The sequence below is a fragment of the Lagopus leucura genome, unplaced genomic scaffold, assembly GCF_019238085.1.
Source record: "Lagopus leucura isolate 7727_CA_CO unplaced genomic scaffold, USGS_WTPT01 Super-Scaffold_100053, whole genome shotgun sequence".
NCBI classification, from domain to species: domain Eukaryota; kingdom Metazoa; phylum Chordata; class Aves; order Galliformes; family Phasianidae; genus Lagopus; species Lagopus leucura.
The window spans coordinates 1,293,275-1,317,394 of NW_024962299.1; the positions used below are offsets into that span (position 1 = coordinate 1,293,275).

Genomic DNA, 24,120 nt, shown 5'->3' on the forward strand with positions numbered 1-24,120 from the left:
CCCCGGGGGGAGCTGGGGCCTGATCCTGGGGCCTGATCCCGGTGCGGGGCCTTATAAGGGCTGCTGCTGCCCTGTGCTGCTGGCTACAGCCCGGCCCGAGGGCTGTGCACAGCTATGCACGCCTTATAAGAGGAATTCCGCGGCTCTGCGCTGCCCCACGGCTGTGTGCTCACAGCTGAGGCCCAGCCCAGAGCAGCAGCAAGAAGGAGAGCCCCGCTGGAGCCGCTTCCCACTGCGGCCACGTCCTGCACGGCTCGCTGTGAGCTGCGGCTCACAGGTTCTGTGTCAGTGGGAGATGCTTGGCTGAACGGTGATCACACAACGTGGAGCAGGACAGGGTTTAGCCTTGGCTCGGGGCTTTCCTTCCTCCTCCCAGGTTCAGCCCAGGGAGGCTGTCCCACCTGTCTGTGCTGCAGGTGATGCTGCTCGGGGTCGGGCAGCCCCATGGTGCTCCACGTGGTAGCACAACCCCAGCTGTCTCCCTCTGTGCTTTGAATGTTTTGTCGCAGCCCATGAGGACACGTTCAGTCTGGTGTGAACTCCACACGTGGTGCCTGGTACCCTGGGTCTGGGGACACCCCGAGGGCCCCAAGGCTTGGGATGGTGCCGGGGATTGTTTCCCCCACCCTCAATCAGCCTTGTGGAGGTTCAGCCCTGCCCCTCCTCGTGCACAGCGCAGGCTGCCAGCTCCCCTGCTTGCTCACTGCAGCTTGTTTTTTACGAGCATTGCAACCTGAAACACTTCCAACATGTTTTGGAGAACAAAGGGCTTTGGGGATTTCCACGCAGGGCTTTGCATAAGAGGCCGGGATGTGAGTCAGGTTCTGCTGGTGTTGCAGTGGGAGCAGCACGGGGCCGTGTGGGCACTGCCAGCTGCTGGGCACAGGGGAGGGGGCTGCAAACTGCTGGAGGTGCAGCTCCATTTGCATGGGGCTGTGCATGGCTCTGCCTTGCAGAACTCTGAGAGAATGCATTTTATTTTTGCTGTGAGAACCAACGTTTGGATAGCAAGCTGGCCTAGCTGAGTTCTGCACGAAGGTAAAAAGTGGTGTTTGTTTGTCTGCGTCCTAAGGGACCCGAGCAGATTGCTGTCACTGCCTGTCTCGCTGCTCAGAGGTGTTTGTGCAAAGAGGAGCTGGCACGGCTGCTGCTGGGCTCAGTGTGCACCAGGCATGGTCCTGCTGCTGGGGCGCCGTGCTGAGAGCACCATGGCTGGGAGCTGCTGGTGCTGCAGCCTTCCCCTGGGGTAAGGGTGACTTGAGGTGGCCCTGCTTACTCATCTAGTAAATCTTACTAAGAGCGTAACGTGACAGCAGGGGGGTTTCCTGAAGTCGTGCTCTGCAGCCTGCCCTTTGCCCAAGTGATTTCCAGCAGCACCCAGAGAGGGACTTTGCCCCCGTTGCAGAGCTGTGCTCAGCGCCAGCAGCCCGTGCAGCACACAGGTCCTCAGTGCTGCTTTCTGTGCTGCTCCGATCCGGTTGGGTCCTTCCTTCTGCAGAACCCGAGTCATGCGCTGCTCGGATGGGTCCAGCTTAACAGACACAAGATGACCTGAAAGCGAAAACTTTACTCAAAGAAAGGACAACGTTTGTCATTACAATATTGGAACAATTCACAGAAGGAAAGCTTAAAATAAGAATCTGAAAGCGGACGGTATTTCCAGGAAAGTTATGCTCTAACTTCTCTGCGGTGGTTTGGCTGCAGCGCCTGCAGGCTGCCTCAGAGCTCGCTGCCTTCCTGGGGAGCAGAGCGTGGCTCCTTGCTCCAATACATCCCTCATCCTCAGGTTGGGCTCCGGATCGGCAGCTCTGAGCACGGGTGGAGCTGCCCAGTCTGCCCAGCGCCCGCGCTGAGCTTCCCTCTGTGCCTGGGAACACGATGTGCCTCATTCCCCCGTCTTCCTCTCCCCTAACACGGACCTTTAAATAATCTTGCTGTACCACGAGGGCGAGCATAGGGTCCTGCAGGCCCAGCCTCTCGCATCAAAACCCAAAATGGAGGGAGTTCAGGGCGGGTGTTTGGCAGGAGCTGCTGCGGCCCGCTGGCAGAGCAGGGCTGGGTGCTGCTGCTCCCCGGCCGGGTGCTGGCAGCAGAGCCCAGCTCCAGCTGCGCTTGCTTTGAAGCCCACAAACGAAGGGCCGTCCTCGGTGCACGCAGCACGGCCGGGCTCTGCTGGAGCTCTCCCCTGGGCTGACGGCTGGAAGGAGCGCTGCAGTCGAGGAAATCCCACCGCAGGGTGCCAGGGGCTGGACTGCATCCTGGCCTCCTGCTGCACAGGGCTCCTTTGTACTTCAGTGGCGGGTGGGGACGCCAAGCAGAAAGGTCGGGGCCGGGTGTCACTGGCAGAGCCTGTGTGGAACCGGGAGGAACAGGCGGCCGGAGCTGCCCTGCGGCCCTGCCTGCTTGAAGCTGCGTGGTTTCTGTAACATAAAACCTACAGGTGTGTGACTTCGGTCTGCGCGGGACGCCCGGGGTTTCAGTTCTGTACCAGCTTTCACTATTGGTGTGAAAAACCTCGCCTGCCTCCGTGCTTTGTGCCATCGCCCTCCTCGCAGTGTCACAGCCCTCCCACTGCCCGTGCTGAGCAGCCCCAGCGTCACCTCCTGCGCTCTCGTGCAACAGATTGGATTTATGCTTAAGGTCGCTTTTCCTCTTAAAATCCCGGTAGGAAGCAGCTTAGAATTAAGCAGCTAAATCCTTCAGCCTGTGCTGCCCTCTCTGTCAAAGTGCTTTTTCCTGCAGAGCCCGCAGCAATCCTTCTGTGCAGCACTCTGACCCCGTGCCTGCTGTGCACAGCTGGGCTCTGCTTCAGGAGCGTGGGGCACGGCTGTGGCAGCAGCTCCAGGCACACACAGGTGCTGGGCTGGTAAGGGGACGGCTGCTAACCCATGCTCTCCTTTCTCTTCCCAGGATAAAGATAAAGTTTCTCTAACCAAAACTCCCAAGTTGGACCGGAGCGATGGCGGCAAAGAGGTGAAAGAGAGGGCTACCAAGAGGAAGTTACCTTTCACTGTTGGAACAAATGGAGATCAGAAGGACTCGGATACAGGTATGGGGTTCAGACTGCACGGTGCAAACAGGAGCGCCCTCGGAGAGGACAAAGCTCTCTAAAACTCAGATTGCATGCGCCCTCCTAAAGCAGATGTGTTGCACCTGTGTCTGTACGGATGTGTGTGTTAGCCCTCTCTCACCACGTTGCGTTAGTTTGGGGCTTTTGACTTCTGGTGTTGTTCTAAAACAGAGAAATCATTTCTGATCGATGCGCACACAGCTTGCACTGCTTTGCTGCTTTGCCTGCAGCTGAGCAGCGTGTCCCCAGCAAGTTCCCTGTGCCAGCGTGCTGCTCCTGAGCTCATTGCTGCCTTTGTAAGCAGAGAGGAAAGGCTGTCCAACACCTGGAGATGGAGGGGGTGTGATGGGGTGGCTGTGGTCACGTTGATCTTTTTGGTGCATTTCTTGGAAGTCTGTGCTCAGGAGCAGTTTCAGAGTCAGGGTCACAAGCTGTGAGGAGAGAGAATCATGGAATTGTAGAAGTTGGACTCAAAGATCAGAATACTCCTAAAAATGGCAAAAAGACGTGAAATGCAGGAGAAATAAGACTGCTTCCCCTTAGCCTTGTAGTGGGGCTGTGTGTGGTGTCTGCCCTGTGCTGTCCGCGGCCTCGGTGCGTTTCTTTGTGCTGGGCACTTCACTGTTATCTTCTCCTTGCCGAACTGATTCCTGACTGAAAGTACCCAGTGTGTGTGGGTAAAGGACGGCCACCCTGTGGGCTGTGCCTGGGGCTGGGGTGCCCTTGGGTAGCAGAGGTGTGCTGGCCAGGCTGGGCCAGCCCTGACAGCAGTGACTCAGAGCTTTGAGTCTCCTTGTGGATGCAGAAATGTCACAGATGCTGCTGGTGGCGTGGAGAAAAAAGCAATTCAAACAGAGCAGGTGGGCAGGGACGGCCCAGTGCCACTTTGCAGCACGGGGTCACATCAGCCACTGGCCACAACCCTTCCTCTGCTGGAGTACAGCTGGGCCTGTAGGTGCACAGAAGTACCTGGGGAGGCTGATGGGATCCCCCAGAGCTGTGCACATGTAACAGCGTTGCCCACAGCTCCCATTTAGCCGTGCCTCTCAACTGCATGCAGACCCGAGCTGCGGGCTGCGGCGCTCCCAGCCACCCCATCTGGGTGCTTTTCGCTTCCCTTCCCAGCCTTGGGATTCAGCAGTGGGATTGCAACACCCGTGCGTGCTGTGCCAGACCCAGGGCTGACCTCAGTGATTTATTCCATGCAGCCGCGCTTCCTGGAGCGCCGCACGCGGGCGTCCGTGTTTGTCTGAGGACAGCTTTGCTGGGGTGATCCATGGCCACGTGAAATGCAGCTGGGAGACTTGGGAGCTGGGAGAGGTCACTTTGTGCCTGTAGTGGGATGTTTTCCATCTTTCCATGTTCAGACAGCAGCATGGAGCCTTGTCGAGCTGTGCCGCGAGGCGATGCCTTGCCCTGAGCAAGCTGCACGAGCTGCAAGCAGGGAAGTGATTCCACGCTAACCCAGTCCTAAAACACGTACAAATGATTCCTTCCAGATTGTTTCTAGTGCAAAAATCCTGGATCTCAGGTGCTGGGGGAAAAAAAACAGCATACCTTTCTGAGCCTCCGAACTGTGTCTGATACAGACCCAGCAGCATCCCTGTGCCTCCACTTCTCCTCCCTTCCTTCTCCCCCCTGCTGCAGCTCCCACGCCCGGGATCCTACGTGCTGCCTGGCAGCCGGCACTGCCAGCTCCTTCCCCAGCAACCCTGGGCTGCCTGCAGCTCCTTGCTGGGCGCCCTGCTGGAGGGAACTTTGGCATTAAAACAGCGCAGCAAATGGTAACATGAAGAAGCACACTGTAGGGGAAGGGGTGGCCCTGCTGGGAAGCTCCAGGCTCGAGGGGTGCAGCCCGGCATACAGAATGCAGCACATTGGTCTTGCTGGGAATGGCTTCTTCAGCTTTATTTCAGGCTGCTGTTTGAGATCCCGCAGCTCCCTGCAGGGAGGAGTGTTGTTTTGTGGCTTTCTGTCATCCCCAGCGAGAGGCAGGACTCGATGGGCATCTCCAGGGCACTTGCAGAGCTCGTGGGAGTGGCAGGACTGGACCAGGGCTGGTTCCCTGTTGCCAGCAGGTGCTGGTGGCTCCGGGCACAGCCTCCTCCCATGCTTTGAAGGAAGAGGAGCACACTGAGGCAGCTCTGCCCTAATGGAGTCACTGCTGGCTGCTGCCTGTGGCCCTTCAGCCTCACTGCAGCTTCAGGGCTTGAGCAGCATCTCTGGACAGGTTATGCACATTTGCAGGATGGGAGTATGGAAAAGAGGAGATGGTTTGTCCAGATCATGCCTAAACCCTGCTGTTGCTAGCTGATACCCCAGCTTCAATAAACTGACTCTTAAAATTGCAGGTGTGGGAGCTGGCCTGTGCTTGTGCCCATGTTGTAGCCATACATTGGTGCAGCGTGTGCTGCTCTGTGTCAGGAGGGACTGCAGGTGCACTGACCTCAGCAGCAGTGCTTCAGAAGCAACTGCTTCCTGAGTACCAGGGGAATTGTAATTCTGAAGCCTTCTGAGGAGGGCTTCTGGTGGGCAGGAGGGCTGTGGGGTGCGAGCAGGGTGTTGTTTCTGCATTACTGCTCCCGGCAGGAGCTGTGGCTGCGTGCAGCCCTGGCTGGAAGCGCTGGGTTGATGCCACGTGTTTGGTAGCACTGTGGCTTTGGATCATGAGATTTCTCAGCAGCACTCAGTGTTTCTGTGTTGTTACAGCCATGCAAGCCGAACCAAATGTCCCCCGCACAGCAGTGGGGGCTTGGCATGGGTCAGGGCATGGGATGGGGAGCAGCGTCCCGTGGTGTCAGAGCTGCGGGCCGCTGTGCTCCAGCAGCATTCCATGTGCGGCTCGGCTCCGGGCTCAGCCTGCAGCGTGACGCCGATCCGAGGTCAGCGATGCGATGAGTCAGAGCCGGCCCAGCCCTTCCCTCCCCACAGCACAGCCCAGCTCTGCTCTGCGCGGCCCCTTGGTCACGGCGTGGGGGTGGCAGTGTGAGGAGGGAGGCACTGCTGCGTCCAGAGCAGCGCCTGTGAACGCGCTCGTTCCTTCTGCGTGGCTCCACTCAGGTGTGTGAAGCTGGGACTCGGGGGCTGTGCCACGCTGAGGCTCGCATTGGTTGGATGATTTCAGCCCTTTTCTTTTTTACTAAAATAGTTGAGAAGCCGTTCTCACCTAGCAACCGGGGAGGAGTGTGTGTGTCAGAGCTGCTCCGCTCCATAGCGCTGCTCAGTGCGGATGGGCTGCAAGCAGCAGCAGCCTTCACATGGCCCTTGGAGCTCCCTGCGTGCAGCAGCCAGCTGGGAGCAGTGCAGAAGGTGTGTGTATGTGTGTGTGTGTGGGGCAGCCACCCCCTGCCCCCCCAGCCCTCCTTAGCATGCAGGGGAGCGGCCACAGCACACCGTGGCTCTGCCAAGCATCATCAATGATGGCTTTTTCTTTCATAGAAGAGCTTTTATCGGCGCTGTCTGTGGAGTCTCCTGCCCCCGGCTGCTGGGGGGGGCCTTCCTCCTCCTCCTCCTCTTCCTTCTCCATCTCCTCTTCCTCCTCTTCCTCCTTTTTAGGGCCCCGTGGGAAATGAGAAGTTGGGCCCTGAAAATGGGTCTCTCCTGGAGTTGTCTGTATTTATCACAGAGATGGGCTTCTGGTTGAACGCCGGGGTTTCCCCCGCAGCAGCTGGATAGTCAATGGCTGCTCTGCATAGGCACACTGACACCTTTATGGTTGTGCTGTCTGTCCAGCGAGCACAGCTCAGGGAAGCCGTGCTGCTTGGGCTGCTGGCAACCTGGGGCATGGCACTGAGCCTCTCCCAGCTGAATCCTGCTTCTGGCGATGCTGGGGTTGCAGGGCTCAGGGTGTCAGCTCCGCTTCACCCCTCTGTCCTCCTGCTCTCCCTTTGGCTGCATGCGGGCAGCACCACCATGTGCTCACCCTGCAGCTGCTGCAGCACACACGCCAGCTCAGTGCTGCAAACCGTGCCTTGCTCCCTGCTGCAGGCTGCACGCTCCCTGCTGCAAACTCTGCTCTTCTCCCTGCTGCAGCTGCACGCTCCATGCCCACCCACTGCCCTCCTGCCCTGCCCTCAGTGCTGGGCTCCAGGCTGCCCTCGCCGTGCGCCCTCCAAGTGCTGCAGCAGGGATGAGTCACACTTACGCATGCCAAGCTGGGGACTGGGAAAGCAGAGCTTGTGCAGTCTCTCGGGGTGCAATGCAGTCTCCATTGCTGTCTGTGCCATTCTAATTTATTCCTATTGATCTTCTGTTTGCGTGCCTGCACGGTGAATAAACCCGGAACGCCCGACCCGAGAGCGGTGCTGGTTGCTGAGCTGCTCAGCATGAGCTGCAGCTTTGGGAATGGTATTTTTCCTCAGGGTACCACCTTGTAAGCCTGTGCTGTCATGTCAGAGCCGGCTGGGCAGACACTGCCTGCATTACAGGGCACGTGGGAGCAGGGAGCTGCTCCCTGACCAACCCACCTGAACCCGAAAGGTTCCCCCAGCATTCACTTCTGCCTGTGCTGAGCTCAGAATCGCAGCGTGGTTGGGTTGGAAGGGACCTTAAACATCATGCATGGGACGTTTGGAACCTGGAGCCAAGCTCTGCGTGCAGCTTCCCCTCCTGAACCTGCAACAGCAGTGCTCTGAGCAAAGCTTTCCAGGCTGCCATGGAAGAGGTTGTGGCTGTGGGGCGGGGAGCCCACGTCCTGCAGGCAGCCTGGTGCCAGTGAGTGCTGCACAGCACGCGCTGCCCGGGTTATTTTTATCGTGTCGATCACATGCTTTTTGATGCTAAATGTTCTATGGAGGAGGAGAAACCTCCAACTGCGGAATGAATAGGAGTTTAGGGGTTTGGTGTTGAACTTGATAATGAATTTTTGCAGATCGCAGGCTCGCGCTGACAGCCTGCGGCAGCCAGGTGCCTTAAGGAATGCTGCCCAAAGCACTGCCCCCTTAGTGCTCAGGTGGCAGCGGGTGCAGTGCTGAGGCTTCGTCTGGAGAGAGCACAGTGTGGGTTTGGGATTTCTGGGCTCACGTCACACTTTGCAGCCCCAGTGGGGAGCAGAGGAGCGGGGCTGGGCCCCCGGGGCTGGGCGCAGTGAGGCAGGGCTCACCTCTGTGCTCCGTGTGTGCCAGAAGGAGCGAGGAAGAGAAAAAACAGGAAAGAAACGTTACTTGTTACTGATTCATAGCCCGGGGGAGGAAGGTAGGGCTCTCAGAGCCCGTCAGAGATGTGTGTGTTCTGCTCAGGTGTAAGGTGGAACGTTTGCAAGGAGATGTGTCGCAGTGAAAACAAGGATATTGCCAATATTTTGTCACCTGCCATTGAGAAATAGCACAGATGTGGGGTCCTGGGCTGCTGTCTGCAGGGTGTGCAACCTCCATGTAGGAGGGAGGTGAAATGTGAGCATAACCCCATGGGACCGGGGCCTCGTGGTGGTGCATTGCCCTGCCTTGGGCCTCCTCCCCGTGCCGTGTCAGGAGCAGGGACTGCTCTCCTGCATTTGATAACCTCTGTCACCATCCCTCTGTCCACAGCAGGACCCATCAGTCAGCCAGGCTGCAGGCATGCTGTGCCAGCACTCAGAGGTGGGTGGGAGCAGCGTTGGGTTTTCCACACCGTGTCTCCTTACGCTTTTTGCAGGGTTAGGACAGTTGCCTGGTAGGAGGAACGCAGCAAGGCTGCTTGGCAAGGAGTCTCCTTGCTGCTCTGCAGATCCGTGTTCTGCCTCCTGCTTGGCTGGCTGCATGAAAGGAAATTGAACTTTGGTTTCCTCAAGTGAGAGCTGCAAGCTTTGGCTTCATCCCTGCAGTGGGGCACGGGTGGCTGCAAGAGCACCAGCATCAGGGGAGGGGCTGCCAGCTCTCCTTGCCTGGGGCAGGGAGTGATATTTACAAAGAGAAAATGGGAAAAACACTTCAGAAAGCTGTGATCAGGCTTCTTGCCGTGGTGCAGCAGTGGGGTGGTGCAGCAGGCCGAGCTCTGTGTGGTTTGGTGAGCTGGGGTGAGACGGCGGCGCTGCCCAGCTGTCACCCTGCACCTCTGCAGCATTCGTGTTGATCCTGTTAGTGCCTCCAGTTCAGGCTGCTCTGTGGCAGTGGAAGGCTGCAGGCAGTCCCTGAAGCGCTGTGGCATGAAATGGAGGCTGCTAGGAGCTAGATGGAATGTCTAGCATGGCAGCACTGGTGGTGCTGGGTCTGTCCTGTTCCATCCCATCCCATCGTGGGCAGCAGGAGGGTGACATGAGCCAGGTGCCAGCACCTGCATCAGACACCATCAGGGATGCAGAGCACTGCTGGCACCCTGCTCGGGAAGGAACATGGCTTGCAGTACAGCAGCACTCACTCACTGGTTGTGCTTTGTGTCACAGAAAAGCAGGGTCCAGAGCGGAAGAGGATTAAAAAGGAGCCCGCCACGAGGAAGCCTGGCTTGCTGTTTGGGATGGGCCTTTCAGGAATCCGGGCAGGCTACCCGCTCTCCGAGCGCCAGCAAGTTGCTCTGCTCATGCAGATGACAGCAGAAGAGTCTGCAAACAGCCCAGGTAAGCTCAGGAGCGTGGTTTGTGTGGGTGAAGCTCACAGCCAGCTGCTGCATACATTCCCCACCTACTGTGGGGTCTGTGCAGGCGTTGTGCTGTCTGTGCATACCTTGCATCCCACACACAGGTGTTGCAGCCTTAGCCAGCGACTCTGTGGTTTGTAACCCTAGTCCAGCAGCCCAGGTGGCTCTTACTGGGAAACAGCAGAGAGCCGTGCATTGCTGAGAGCATTCAGCTGCTGCCCCAGGAAATGCTGCCCTCCAGGGCTGCCGGAGCTCACGTGCACTTGGTAGAAAAGGCACTTCCTCAGGAAGGGAGGTTTTGGGGTGAGGATCTGCACATGCAAGGAGCGTGATTATCTGCAGCGGCTGTGGCAGCCTGCAAGTGCTGCCTGTGCTGCACACACAGGCTTTCCTCCGTCCTTGCAGCAGTTAACTCAGTGCCTGTGGGGAGCGTTTGGGTGGAGAGATGAAAAGCGGTGCAACAGCTCCCTCTAAGGGTTTGGGTCTTCCCATGAACGGCCGTTGGTGACCGTGCTTCTCTCCTCCCTGCAGTTGACACAACACCAAAGCATCCCTCTCAGTCCACAGTTTGTCAGAAGGGAACTCCTAACTCTGCCTCCAAAACCAAAGATAAAGTAAATAAGAGAAACGAGCGAGGGGAGACTCGGCTGCACCGAGCTGCCATCCGCGGGGACGCGCGGCGCATCAAGGAGCTCATCATCGAGGGCGCTGACGTCAACGTGAAGGACTTTGCAGGTGAGCAGCCCTGGCAGCAGGAGCTGCGTTGGGTTTTCCACCCGGAGAATGGCTGCTGCCAGAGAAAGCCTTTCCCTCGTGTTGAGGGTTTGCTGCAGGTCAAGGGGAGACAATCCCAAAATAATTACAGAATAAGGATTTTGGTTAGAAAAGATGTTGTGGAATCGTCACGCCAGTATGGCCGATGCTGCCAGCATCCCGGGGTGCACGTGCTGAACACGGGGTGCCCAGCTGCCCCTGCAGCTTCACTCTTTCTGTTCTCTTTGCACGATTATAAATAGCGGTGCACGTTCCTCCGCCCGTGTGATGAACATCAGTGTGAGACTGAAGCTCTGTGGTGATTAATTCTGGTCACAGGTGCCCCTCTCACTCAGCAGGGAAGGTACTGCAGCGATCTCCCACGGCGCTATCAGCAAAACACCCGGAGCCAGGAGACTTCAAAACAGCGCCTGCTTAAAAATAGCTTGTTTGAACATGATAAAATGCTTCGTTCTGTGCTCTGCAGAGGTTTGTTTGAGAACTGGGGCCGCCGTTACTGGGGAGATGTGCTGTTTGGTGTATCTCAGATCGGGCTCTGTTTTGCAGTGCAGGGCTGCTTGCTTGGAGAGGACAAATTATGTCTGTGAGGTCTGTGCAGAGGATGTTCTGGGGGAGTATCTGCAGCTCAGTGCACTGCTCTGTGTGGCAGGCCTGTTGCTCAAGCTGGAAAGGAAAAGGACTTAAGCCATGCCTTAGAGCATAAAGTTTCCTAATTCCATACCCCAAATTTCACCACTGGTTTTGCTGAGTCTTTACTGTTTCCATCACACGATCTGTGTGCAGCTGAGGAGAGGTGGGGCTGCAGAGGCTCCTGCAGGGCTGCAGTTGTGGGGCAGAGCTGCGGGTCCTGGCGCAGGGCCGGCTGTCCCACCGGGCTTTGTGGCACAGGCAGCAGAGGCAGACAGGAGTTCCTCCTTACTGCTTCCAGCCCCATGAATGTGATGCCTGGTTCTGAAGGTGTGTTTGCTTGCAGGCTGGACAGCATTGCACGAGGCGTGCAACCGGGGTTACTACGATGTTGCAAAGCAGCTGCTTGCTGCAGGCGCCGAAGTCAACACCAAGGGGTTGGACGACGACACCCCCCTGCACGATGCAGCAAACAACGGGCACTTCAAGGTTGGTTTTTGCTGGTCTTCATGGATTATTTTTTTTTAATGACTTTTTTTTTTTCCTTCAGTCCTTTCAAGCAGCCAGCTGCGCAGACACGAAGATTCTGGGTATTCTGTTATCATTTGCTGCTGATAGCTACATAGCAGGTGGGAGCTCCCTGCGCCATTCTGTGGGGCTTTTCTTGTGTAGGAGGAAAGCTCATCCTTTCTGGAACAGGAGGAGAGAGCGTGGCCTTGCATCTCGTTCTGCTCCTTCCTTCCTTGCCCAAGTTCATCTGTGTTGCTGGGTTTTGTCTCCTTTCTTACCGATATCTGTTAGTGCCACAGGTTTATCCCTGGCAACAGGCTGCTCTCCTGCTTGAAGATGCACCCCCATTCTGTTTTATATCAAAAGCATACAGAAAAAAAAAATCTCTATAAACATTTAAAGTCTTGATTTCTGTTTTCAGGTGGTGAAATTGTTGTTGCATTATGGAGGGAACCCTCATCAAAGCAACAGGAAGGGAGAGACGCCGTTAAAAGTAGCCAATTCTCCCACCATGGTGAATCTGCTCCTGGGGAAGACGACGTACCCCTCCAGCGAAGAGAGCTCAACAGGTGAGGCCAGTTTTGTGCATGTGGTGGTGTTTGTGGCCTACAGCTGTCTGTGAGCACAGAGTTGTTAGGAGAACAGCAAGGTCAGACTCGTCAGAGTGCCCACATGCTGCTGCTGCAGTCCGGAGTCCTTCTGTAGCCATAAGCCCAGCTCAGATGAGTGCAGCCTTGAGCTCCAGGAGCAGTGGCCGTTTGCCCTGGAAGCCCGCACTGAGATAGCTTGCCTGGTGTAATTAAGATACAGGATTGGAGTTCATTTGCAGATAAATGGATATCTGACATTAAGATGTGGGTGATGTCCCAGCCCATGCCTAGACAGGAGGATGGTGGACGTTTCCAGGCTGTGTGCTGCTGTCATGGCTGGGCCAGGTGGGAAGTGCTGCAGGTTTCATTAGCACTAAGTGGAGGAGAGGTTCCCGTCCCACGGGGGGTGTTGGCCTGCACTGTGTGCAGTCATAATCCTCTTCACAGGCCTTAACTTGTTGTTCTCTCTGCAGAGACCTCAGAAGAGGAAGATGCCCCTTCCTTTGCGCCCTCCAGTTCCGTTGATGGCAATAACACAGACTCAGAGTTTGAGAAGGGCCTGAAGCACAAGCCCAAGGCCCAGGAGCCCCCCAAAACCATCACCCCAGTAAAGGATGAGTATGAATTCGATGAGGATGATGAACAGGACCGGGTCCCACCAGTCGACGACAAACATTTGCTGAAAAAGGATTACAGGAAAGAGACTAAAGCCAACAGTTTCATTTCCATACCCAAAATGGAAGTGAAAACTTATACTAAAAATAACACAATTACACCAAAGAAAGCTGCCCACCGCATCCTGTCGGACAGCTCGGACGAGGAGGAGACCGGCGTCGCTGTGGGGACAGGCGAGAAGCTGCGCCTTTCGACCCACTCAATATTGCCCAGCAGCAAGATCCGGGAGCCTGCCAGCACCAAGGCACCGAAGGAGAAAAGCAAAGTAAAAAAGAAGCGGAAGAAGGAGACGAAAAGCAAAGAGGTTCGGTTTGGCAAAAAAAATGACAAATTTTGTTCCTCTGAATCAGAGAGCGAAAACGTGGAGAGTGAGGAGGATGACAGAGACTCTCTGCAGAGCTCTAGCTGTGTAAAGGACTCCAGGCTAGTGCTAAAGGAATCCTCCTTGTTTAACTCTCTGTCTGCCTCATCGACCTCTTCTCATGGGAGCTTAGGATCCCAGAAACACAATGCTAACCTTACAGAACAGCACTCCAAGCACTGGAGGACGGACAATTGGAAAACCATATCTTCTCCAGCTTGGTCAGATGTCAGCTCCTTGTCGGACTCCACGAGGACGAGGCTGACGAGCGAGTCGGACTACTCGTCTGAGGAGTCGAGCCTGGAGTCGCTAAAGCCAGTCAGGAAGAAACCAGAGCACAAAAAGAAAAACACCTCCCACAGTACTGTTCCTGAGAAAAAGAATTCATTCCATAGCAACGTGGACGGAGCGATCCCGAAGCTGGACAAGGAGGGGAAGGTGGTTAAAAAGCATAAAACGAAGCATAAACATAAAAACAAGGACAAGGGGCAGTGTCCCATCAGCCAAGACATTAAAATAATCAAAACTTTTTCTTTTGAGTTTGAGGACTCTAAGCAAAAGCCTGAGAAAGGCTTGATAGTAGAGACAGAAAATCCAGTCGAAAACAAGTTGAAAGTGTTAAAGCACGAGCGAGAACACTGTAAGAAGGAAGACAAGCTCCCCAAAGGTAAAGCGGAGGAGAAGGACTGGTTGTTTAAAGATGAGACTGGAAAATCCTCTAAAGAGGAGAAATCATTAAGGAAAGTCAAAGATGGCAGTAAAGACCTGAGCAAATCCTTCAGGGAAGGATTGAGTAAATCGGAAAAAGAGAAACCTGTGAAGGAGAAGTCTCCCAAAGAGGAGAAGCCGAGAATACATAAGGAGGAGAGGAAGAAGAAGTCGAAAGACAAGCAGTCCAAATCCGAAAAGAAGAACGAACTGAAGGAGGAGAAAGCTGCTAAGCTTGAGAAAGAAAAATCCTTCAAGGAGGAGAAGGAAAAGTGCAAAAAAGACAAAATGTACAGGGAGGAGTCTGGGTTCGATGAGTTCAATAACAAAGCCCAGTTTCCCGAAAGCGAGGACACCAAGTTCAGCCTTTCGGATGATCAGCAGGAGAGGTGGTTCTCAGACCTGTCTTCTGATTCGTCCTTCGATTTCAAAGGCGAGGATAGCTGGGATTCTCCGGTAACAGATTTCAGGGAGATTAAAAACGACACTGTGGCAAAGCTAATCATAGAGCCAGTGAAAGAGGAAATTAAAGACAAGAAAAAGGAAAACAAGACGAAAGAGAAGAAAGAGTACAGCGAGAAACGTAGCGAAAAGGACTCTTTCTTAAAGAAGAAAGAGAGAGACTACGTGGACAAGAGCTCAGAGAAGAAAAAGGACCAAAGTGACAGGCACAAAGCTGCTCCTGGTTATTTGCCTGAAAAAGATAAGAAGAGGAAGGATTCTGCAGAGGGCGTTAAGGAGAAGAAAGAGAAAGAGACGGGCGAAACCAACAAAGACAGGAAGGATTCCTCTGATGGCTCTAAAGACCGAAAGGAGAGCAAGACGAAGCAGGAGGAGCCGTACCGGGACGACTTCAAGGAGTTCGGCTGCGAGGCGTTCTTCAAGGAGAAGCCTGACGCCGAGTTCAGCGGCAAAGCCCTGGAGAGCTGGGAGAGGCACCACTCCGGGAAGGACAAGGAGAAGAAGGATGCTTCTGAGAAGGAAAAAAAAGAGAAAGCGAAGCCAGAAAAGTACAAGGAAAAATCCAAAGAGGGCGACAAGGAGAAAAGCGAGAAAGCGGCTCCAGAGAAAATGCCAAAAGACAAAGAGCTGGAAAAGAGCTTCAAAGAGAAGAAGGAAAGCAAGGAGAAATACAAAGATCTACACAGCAAAGACAAAGAGAGGAAAAGTTCCTTCGACCAAGTGAAAGAGAAGAAGGAGAAAAGCTTTTCCACGGACCGAGAAGACTTCTCTGAGAAGAAGGATGAGAAGAAGGGCAAGGAGAAGAGCTGGTACAGCATCGCGGACATCTTCACCGATGAGAGCGAAGACGAGAGGGACGATTACAGCTTGACGGGGTTCAAGGTGGGCGAATCGGTGGGGAGCGAGATGCACCGCCTGGACAGCCTGCAGGAGAAGGACGAGGGTGAGAAGGAGCTGTACGCCGACAAACACCGCAAGCACTCCTCCGAGCGGCAGCACTGCGGGGAGAAACTGAAGGACAAGGAGTCCAAGGAGAAGAAAAAGGACAAGGGAACATCGGAAGGGGGCAAAGAGAAGAAGGAGAAGAACTCCTTCGAAAAACACAAGGAGAAGAAAGACAAGGATTCTTCGGAGAAGTACAAAGACAGGAAAGACAGAACGTCCATCGATTCCAATCAGGAGAAGAAGAACAAGCAGAAGCTGCCGGAAAAGGCTGACAAGAAGCACGCCGGCGACGAGAAGGTGAAAAACAAGCACAAGGAGAAGCTGGATAAGGAGCATTCCAAAGAGAAAAAGTCTTCGAAAGGAGGAGAGCCGGAGAAGAGCCTGCTGGAGAAGCTGGAGGAGGAGGCTCTCAATGACTACAGAGATGACTCCAACGACAAAATCAGCGAGATCTCCTCCGACAGCTTCACGGACAGAGGGCAGGACCCAGGGCTCAGCAGCCTCTTCGAGTCTTCGAATCTCTCTCTTGCAGACGCCTCCGAAGAAAAGTTCAAGGACTCCCTGCCACTGCCCTGCCTGCAGGACAAACTGAAGGAGAAGGAGCGGCACAGACATTCCTCATCCTCCTCAAAAAAGAGTCACGAGAAGGAAAAGGCGAAGAAGGAGAAGACCGAGAAGAAGGAGAAAGCAGACGAGTTCAAGGACTCCAGCAGCAGAAAGGATTCCACTCATTACGAAAAGGATTTCTCTGTGGATGGGGAGGCTTTCAGCGCTTCCTACGGCATGAAGGCAGAGCCTGATGAGGAACCAGAGAAAAGCATTGATTACTTATTTTCTGAGAAGAAAGATAAAAATGATTCTGAAAGAGAGCTGTCAAAGAAGGCGGAAAAAGACAAGACTTACGGTTCCAGCGCCATCAGCACTGCTAAAGAGAAAAAGAAGCGAGATAAACACAAGGAAAAGTGGAAGGAGGAAAAGGAAAAGCACAGAGACAAACATGCAGATGGTTTCTTCAAACATCACAAAGATGAACCAAAGTCAGCACTTAAGGACAAGGACAGTCCTCAAGTTACCGCCTTCAAGGATAAATCGAAGGAGGAAAACCTCAAATTTGGTGAGACCAAACTGAAAGAGAAGCTCAAGGAGAACCAAGAGAAAGACAAATCAGAGTCAATAAAAATAAGCAACGGCAACGAAAAAATAACCCTTTCCAAAGACAGCGGCAAGAAGGATGCCAGGCCGAGGGAGAAGCTGCTGGGGGACGGAGATCTGATGATGACCAGCTTCGAGAGGATGCTGAGCCAGAAAGACCTGGAGATCGAGGAGCGGCACAAACGGCACAAGGAGAGAATGAAACAAATGGAGAAAATGAGGCACAGGTCCGGAGACCCCAAGCTGAAGGACAAAATTAAGAGCTCTGAAGATGTCCGCAAGAGGAGTCTGGATCTGACAGCAAAGAAGCCGTTGGCGCTGGACACGCAGCTCAAGGACAAGAAGCTCAAAGAGCTGGGCCCGCTGACGCCCATCCTGTCGCCGGAGAACAAGGCGCAGCCCAGCACTGGGGCGGACTCCAAGGACTGGATCACGGGCCCGCAGCTGAAGGAGATCCTCCCGGCGTCCCCGAGGCCAGACCAGAACCGGCCCACGGGCGTCCCCACCCCGGCGTCCGTCGTGTCGTGCCCCAGCTACGAGGAGGTGATGCAGACCCCGCGCACGCCCTCGTGCAGCAACGAGGATTACACCGACCTGATGTTCGAGTGCGCGGACTCGCAGCACTCGCTGCCCATATCCACCATGTCCATGAACGCCTGCTCGCCGTCCTTCTTTGACAGGTATGCCAACGTTGCGGGGGCCCTCCCTGAGAACCCGGCTCAGACCCCAACTCGGACCATCCCCTCCTCCAACCTGTACCGCTCCATCTCTGTCGACATCAGAAGGGCGCCCGAGGAAGAGTTCAGTGTCGGAGATAAGTTCTTCAGACAGCAAAGTGTCCCGGCGACCTCAAATTACGACTCTCCGGTGCAGCATTTAATGGAGGAGAAGGTTCCCCTTCCTTCTGTTCCCGCCGAGAAGTTCCAGTGTCTGTCTCCTGGCTATTACTCTCCGGACTATGGGGTTTCTTCGCCCAAGGTGGAAGCCCTGCACTGCCCACCAGCGGCGGTCAGCGGGGTCTCGCAGTCACCTGAAAGTGTCTTTTCTGGTTTACAAGCAAAGTCCTCCCCTTCGCACAGAGATGAGCTTCTGGCTCCCTCGGTAGAAAGTGCTCTTCCCCCTGACCTGGGCATGCCGCTGGACACCACGGAGGAGCAGCAAGCCACCGCCTCCATCATGCCCCCAGAGCCCACCTACCTGCCACCTATCGAAGAGAATAATTTTGGTTCGGCAATGCCAGAACAGACCAGCATGGACTGGGACACCCCTCCTGCCCGGAACCCCGACACGGCAATCCCTCCCAGCCTGATGGCAAACGCGGGCGAGCACTCTGTCGGCTGGTCCATGGGCCCTGAGCTCCTGATGAAATCACCCCAGCAGTTTGCCGAGTCCCCAAAGCCTGCGCTCTGCTCCCTGGAGCCCATCCATCCTACGCCGGTCGCCTTCATCCCCACAGATGCTTCCTACCCCGTTTCCCCCATCTCGTACCCTCTGTCCGTGTCAGAGCCGGGGCTGGATGAAGTCAAGGAAGACGCTGAGGAGGCGGTACCAGGAGAAATGGCGAATGCTGAGGAGCAGGCACCATACATGTCCCCCACGAGGCTGGACACGTTTTTCACCGGCTGCAAGCCCCTTCCTGAGGAGGCACCCGAGATCCCTGCGGAAGCCCCCTGCGCCCCAGCAGAACCTGAGGCAGAGGTGGTCAGCGTGCCAGAAAACACCTATTTGGAAAACAGCGGCACGGCGCCGGCAAACGGCGAGGAGGCGGTGACGTGGCCAGACCCCTTCACCACCACTGAGGATGAGCTGGACCTCGGCCCCTTCTCGCTGCCTGAGCTCCCGCTGCAGCCCAAGGACGTGGCTGAGGCGGAGGTGGCCGAGGCAGAGCCGGCCGAGGAGGGCACGGCTGCAGCTCCAGAGGTGAGTGCTGGGAGCACAAAGGCCGGCACGGCTGCCACAGCCAGCGGAGAGGCAGAGGAGCCTGCAGCTGTCCCAGCAGCACCCGTCCCACCCACAGACACTGAGCCACCAGCTGAGGAGCAGAAACCTGACGGGGCTGCGCCAGAAGCCACCTCGGAAGCAGCGAGTGGGGCAGAGGAGAAAGGAGGGGAGGAGGCAGAGGCGCAGGTGCTCCCAGCTGCCCCGTCAGAGCCTGCCCAGGCTGAGGGCAAAGAGGTGGAGGGTGCACACGACGAGCCGGCCGCCTCCGCTGCAGTGGCGGAGGGCAGCTCCAGTCCTCCTGCAGCCCCCACCGAGGGCAGCGCTGGCCCTGAGAGCACCACGGGGCGCACCGGGAGCCAGGGCCCTGCCTCACAGCCCGAGGCCCCTCCGGCTCAGGCAGAAGTCGTTGAGCCAGTGCAGAAACCAGTAGCAGAAGCTCCCAAACCCCCCAAAATAGAAGAGATTCCTCAGCGGATTACCAGGAACCGGGCGCAGATGCTCGCCAACCAAAACAAGCAGAACGCCGCGGCTGCCGAGAAGGAATTTCCTGCCGTCCCCGCGCCCACCACCCGCACCAAGGGCCGAGTGACCGAGGAGGACGATTCCCAGGCGCAGCACCCACGGAAGCGCCGCTTCCAGCGCTCCAACCAGCAGCTGCAGCAGCAGATCAACACGTCCACCCAGCAGACCCGTGAGATGATCCAGCAGACCCTGGCAGCTATCGTGGACGCCATCAAACTGGACGACATCGAACCGTACCACAGCGACAGATCCAACCCCTACTTCGAGTACCTCCAGATCAGGAAAAAGATCGAAGAGAAGCGGAAAATCCTCTGCTACATCACTCCCCAGGCTCCGCAGTGCTACGCCGAGTACGTCACCTACACGGGCTCCTACCTGCTGGACGGCAAACCTCTGAGCAAGCTCCACATCCCCGTGGTGAGTCCCCTCTCTTTGCCTGCAGTGTAAAACGCAGCGCTGAGGCTCTGCCCTGTCTGCCAACACAGCCACGTTGTCCCCCAGCACACCCAGAGCACTTCCATGGTGCCCAGCGGTGCCTTTCCTGTACTTCTAGACAGTTCTCACAGTGACAGAGTGAAGCCTTGAGGAGCAGGGGCTGCATGGTAAATGCATCCTCTGAGATGTGCTTTTGCAGAGACCTTAGGCTGTGCTTAAGAGCCTGAGATTTGTTCAGGTTTTAGAGGAGGGTGGTGTGAATGCACAGGATTTGAGGCCAGAAGGCAAGATGGCTTTTAAAGGCAATGCAGTAATGAACCTCGGAGAGTGCAGGATAGCTGCTGCCTTTGTCCACTGAGCGCTGCTGTTTCACCTGCTGACAGCACGTGGGATCTGCCTCGGCTGCTCTGCACAAACGTGCTCTGCTTGTTGGCGCTGCAGGCAGCAGCTCCAGGATCCTGCAGGAGGAGGTCAGTGCAACTGCCTCCCTCCCTGCTGCAGACAGGGTCAGGTACTCTGGCTATTTCTGCTGCCCATACGACGCAGCCCATGCATCAGTGCTGGTCTGATGAGCTCACACCCTGTTTGCCTGCCAGCACTGCCATGGGCGTAGCTGAGCCCACACCTGCCTGCTCCTTCCTGCAGCAGTTCAGAGCCTGAGTGCCACAGCCCTGCAGTTCTTGGCTCCTCCAGCGGTGGTGACTCCTGCAGCTCCCTGGGCAGCCCGTGCTGCTGCCTGACCAAAGCAGCGTTTCCTAACTGCCCCATTGTGCCCCACAGATCGCCCCACCGCCATCGCTGGCAGAGCCCCTGAAGGAGCTGTTCAAGCAGCAGGAGGCCGTGCGGGGGAAGCTGCGGCTCCAGCACAGCATCGAGCGGGTAAGGCAGCACCAGCAGCTCTTGCTGGGGACAGAGCCCTGAATTCCCTTTGCTGAGGGAAACTGAGGTTGCCGTGCTCACTGCTGTGTTTGCTCTCTCCCAGGAGAAGCTCATTGTCTCCTGCGAGCAGGAAATCTTGAGGGTGCACTGTCGGGCAGCACGGACTATTGCCAACCAGGCTGTGCCCTTCAGTGCCTGCACCATGCTGCTGGACTCCGAGGTCTACAACATGCCTCTAGAAAATCAGGTCAGTAGTGCCTGCCTGCCGGCACAGGGCTGTCCCTGGGGAGCTGTGGCAAGACCCCAAGCAAATGGGTTTATCTGGGTTGAGTTACAGGGAGAGAACCATTAAAGTAATCTGAACGCTGGCTGGGAAAGCATCCGGGCTGCTTCCAGCACACAGGACGTGGGATCCCTTCCTCTGCTCAGAGGGAACTGTGCCGGGTTTGGGAGCTCTGATGTATCTCCTGCACCCACCACACAGCAGGCAGTGTCTGCCTGTCAGGCTGTGCTCCCACGTCCCCCAGCTCTGACCGCAGCGAGCGAGTGCTGTAAGAGGGGTCTGAGCACGGCCTGTTGGACCTTGGAGTGCTGAGAGCAAATAACCCATCTCCCACGTCATTCCTTTTTGCTCAGGGAGACGAAAACAAGTCGGTCAGGGACCGCTTCAATGCACGGCAGTTCATCTCCTGGCTGCAAGACGTGGACGACAAGTACGACCGGATGAAGGTGAGGGCTGTGGGTGCAGCGCCGGGCACCATGGGGCACAGCTTTGGGAGCTGCATTCCTGTGGCTTCCAGAAGCTCTGCAGCGAGGCGTGGGGGTTGCTGGGCCAGAACCAGGGGATGGGGACACGTTCTGCTTGGGGCTGCCCGTCTGGCTGCTGCTGCGTTGTCAACCTAAGCCTCCTGTTCTACTCACTGCCACGGTTGCTCTTGGCTGACTGCAGCAAACTGGGAATTGGGCAGGGTTAAGAGTGCTCTGCGGGGCCCTGGGGGAGATGTTGATCCATTGGTGACAGAGAGGTGGCAGCTCTGCGTAGGGAGCAGCACCCTGTCAGCCCTGTTACTGACACCATGGGTTCAGAGCTCTGAGTGCTCATGGCTTCCAAAGCTACTGCACCTCCCAGGCTGTGGAGGGTTGGAGATTCATGATCCTTGAGGTCCCTTCCAACCCTGTGAGGCTCTGTAATAGGAAGATAATAGCAGGGTGGTACAGTCTTTGTCTGCAGCAAATGAGAATAAGCCTAAATACAGCAGCCACAGAGGCAGAAATGAAAGAAAAGAGCTGCTTACCTTTGGAAGGCCTCAGGTAGACAGCAAGAGATACCCTCACCTCCACTGCCAGCCCTTAAATGAGGTCTCGGAGGGGGAGGATCCTGGCTCCAGCCCCTCCATCACTCAGGTTCATTGCTTGCACCTGAGCTCCCCTGGGCTGGCCCTGCCTTCCCACCGGCTGCTCAATCACTGCTCCAGGCTGTAGCCCTGCCCCTGCAGGCTCCCCTGAGCTGCTGTTGGCTTGTGGTGACAGAGAGCGCCCTGAGCTCTGCGTCGCCTCCAGGCCGGGCGGGCGCTCGGTGCCGCGCTGCAGCGCCCTTAACAGCGTGCAGGAGGAGCACGGGAGGGATCCGTTCTGTGGTGGGGGCTCCACAGGAGCATCCCTGTCCTTCCCAAGGGGTGCAGCGCCCCCCCCCCCCCCCAGCCCTCACCACCCCTCTGTCCCCTTTTCCTGCAGACGTGCCTGCTGATGCGGCAGCAGCACGAGGCCGCCGCGCTGAACGCGGTGCAGAGGATGGAGTGGCAGCTGAAGGTGCAGGAGTTGGACCCCGCAGGCCACAAATCCCTCTGCGTCAACGAGGTGCCCTCCTTCTACGTGCCGATGGTCGACGTGAACGATGACTTTGTGCTGTTGCCGGCATGACAGTTCTGCACCGGGAGACGTCACTGAACACTGGCACGGACGGAGCCCTCCGAGGTCGGGCGGTCGCGCTCACATTCACCCTTCCCGCTTGCTGATGAATCCCTTGGTCAGAGGAGGAGGAAGCAGCTATCGGCAGAAATACAGCAAAACAGACAAACAACAAACCGATCGGAAACGAAACACAACATTGCACTTTCTTCACAGCGCGGCCCTCGGTGCCGGACTGACGGCGCGGCCCCTCCGTGCCCGGCGGCGGGCGGCAGCAGCGGGCGGAGCTGCAGGAGCTGCTGCCTGGCACAGGGCGGCGCTCTGCGCACGGAGAGGAGACCACGGGGGGGCAGGGGGCGATTTTCTCTTCCATCCCGGGGGTGTCTCCAAAAAAGACTGAGTCGAAAGAACACGAGGAGACCCAACCGGGGACAAAGGACAGCGGTGCCCACGGGCAGCACTGCGGCGCGGGCACGGAGCCCAGCAGAGCCCAGCAGAGCCCGGCGATGGGCAGCGGGAACGCAGAGAAAGGACTTTGCCAACTGTGTTTTTAATGGAGTCAAATCCATGTGGTTTATATATATATATATATTTTTTTTTTCCTTTAATCTTGGGCATTTCGTTTCTCTTTCTGAGAACATAACTTGAAAAACACTACAGAGCCAATACTCATATAAAGAAAAATTGTATCCCATAAATGCTGTACAGTTTTTATATACATTAACAATGTACTTTTGCTGCCTTCTAGATAATTTATTTTGCAACACATTACTGCACAGTTGTAAATAACTTATGTACTGTAACATCACTTTCAGTTATGTGTAAAGAAATAAATAAATTAATTAAAATTACCTTCATCTCTGCGGTCCGGCAGCGCTGCCAAGGGAGCAGCTGAGCCCCACGGAGCCCCTTGCTGTGCCCCCCCGGCACGACGTGCGCCTGCCGGTCCCGGATGCGCTCCTCTCCTCCTTGTTATTCACATCCTGAGCCCCGCGGCGGCCTTGCTGCTGCTTCGCCCCCCTCCCACCGTTCAGCCCCCGATCCCGGAGCTGTGGGCATCGCGGGGCTCAGCGCCCCAGCGCGGATACAGAACTTTCCCTTTTCTCCCTTTTCCCCCTCCTTACTTTGCTCCCCGCTTCACCGTTCCCCCTTCGCTGTTTTTCTGCTCCCCCCCCCTCCCCCCCCCCCCCCCCCCCCCCCCCCCCCCCCCCCCCCGTCCGGCCCCCCCCCCCCCCCGGGACATCGCGCGGCTGCAAACGCCCCGAACCGAACTTCTGTCCTTCGGGGGCGGGCGGTGGAGCAGAGCCCGGCCCAGGGGTGGGCACAGCGGGCGGTCCCCGCTCTCACCTGCGGGGGCCGAACGGATGGCGGCGGCGTCGGGACCGGGACCTGGGGGTGGGGGCGGCGGCAGCGGCGGGCGGCCGCGGGGCCGGAGGGCGGCAGGGGGGTGGGCTCCGTGCGCGGCTTTGGCCCTGGGCTGGGCGCTGGGCTGGGCGCTGGGAGTCGAACCTCCTCACCGCTGCCGCCCCGACCCCGCGCTGCTGCCGCCGCCGCTGCGCCGCCTGGCGGGGCCCGCTCTGCTCCGCGCCGCCGTGCCGCGACTGCGCTCCGGATGGAGCCCGTGTCAGCTGTACCGGTACCGCGGAACCGCCGCTCCGCCCAACGGCACCGGGCCGTGCACCCGAGGGTGGCACTACGCGATGCCCGCCGCCGGGCTGCGTTCCAATCTGGTCACGGAGGTCTGCGGGGAAGCCGGAGGAAGGGGAGGGTTGAGGGGATTTGGGAATGTGCCCGGGTTTGGGTTTATCGGGGCCGCTGAGTTTGAGGGGGGTTCGGGAGGATCTGGGGGGACTCTGGGGTTGGGGAGGGGGTTAAGAGGGTGTAAGGGTGTCTGTAAGTTTTGGGGATGGCGGGGATCCGAGCGTGGGAAGGTGTGGAAGAGTCTGGGGGGTCTGGGATAGGAGCCTGGAGTACCTGGAGGAGCTGGGGGTGGCGGAGGGTTGTAGGGTTGC

General features: G+C 56.9%; 2 protein-coding genes across 2 annotated transcripts in view; both read left to right on the forward strand.

Moving 5' to 3' along the window:
* ANKRD11 (ankyrin repeat domain 11) overlaps positions 1-22,959 on the forward strand; it is an 80,120-nt gene extending 57,161 nt beyond the window's left edge. The window contains exons 4-13 of the mRNA XM_042885849.1: positions 2,911-3,049; positions 9,429-9,599; positions 10,151-10,354; positions 11,367-11,509; positions 11,952-12,099; positions 12,594-19,303; positions 20,102-20,200; positions 20,304-20,447; positions 20,837-20,929; positions 21,935-22,959. Of these exons, the coding sequence (XP_042741783.1) occupies positions 2,911-3,049; positions 9,429-9,599; positions 10,151-10,354; positions 11,367-11,509; positions 11,952-12,099; positions 12,594-19,303; positions 20,102-20,200; positions 20,304-20,447; positions 20,837-20,929; positions 21,935-22,120 (8,037 nt within the window). The 3' untranslated portion in view covers positions 22,121-22,959. The remainder of the gene's footprint in view (positions 1-2,910; positions 3,050-9,428; positions 9,600-10,150; positions 10,355-11,366; positions 11,510-11,951; positions 12,100-12,593; positions 19,304-20,101; positions 20,201-20,303; positions 20,448-20,836; positions 20,930-21,934) is intronic.
* Positions 22,960-23,690: 731 nt separating this feature from the next.
* SLC22A31 (solute carrier family 22 member 31) overlaps positions 23,691-24,120 on the forward strand; it is a 3,595-nt gene continuing 3,165 nt past the window's right edge. Inside the window, exon 1 of the mRNA XM_042885912.1 lies at positions 23,691-23,847. Within this exon, the coding sequence (XP_042741846.1) occupies positions 23,809-23,847 (39 nt within the window). The 5' untranslated portion in view covers positions 23,691-23,808. The remainder of the gene's footprint in view (positions 23,848-24,120) is intronic.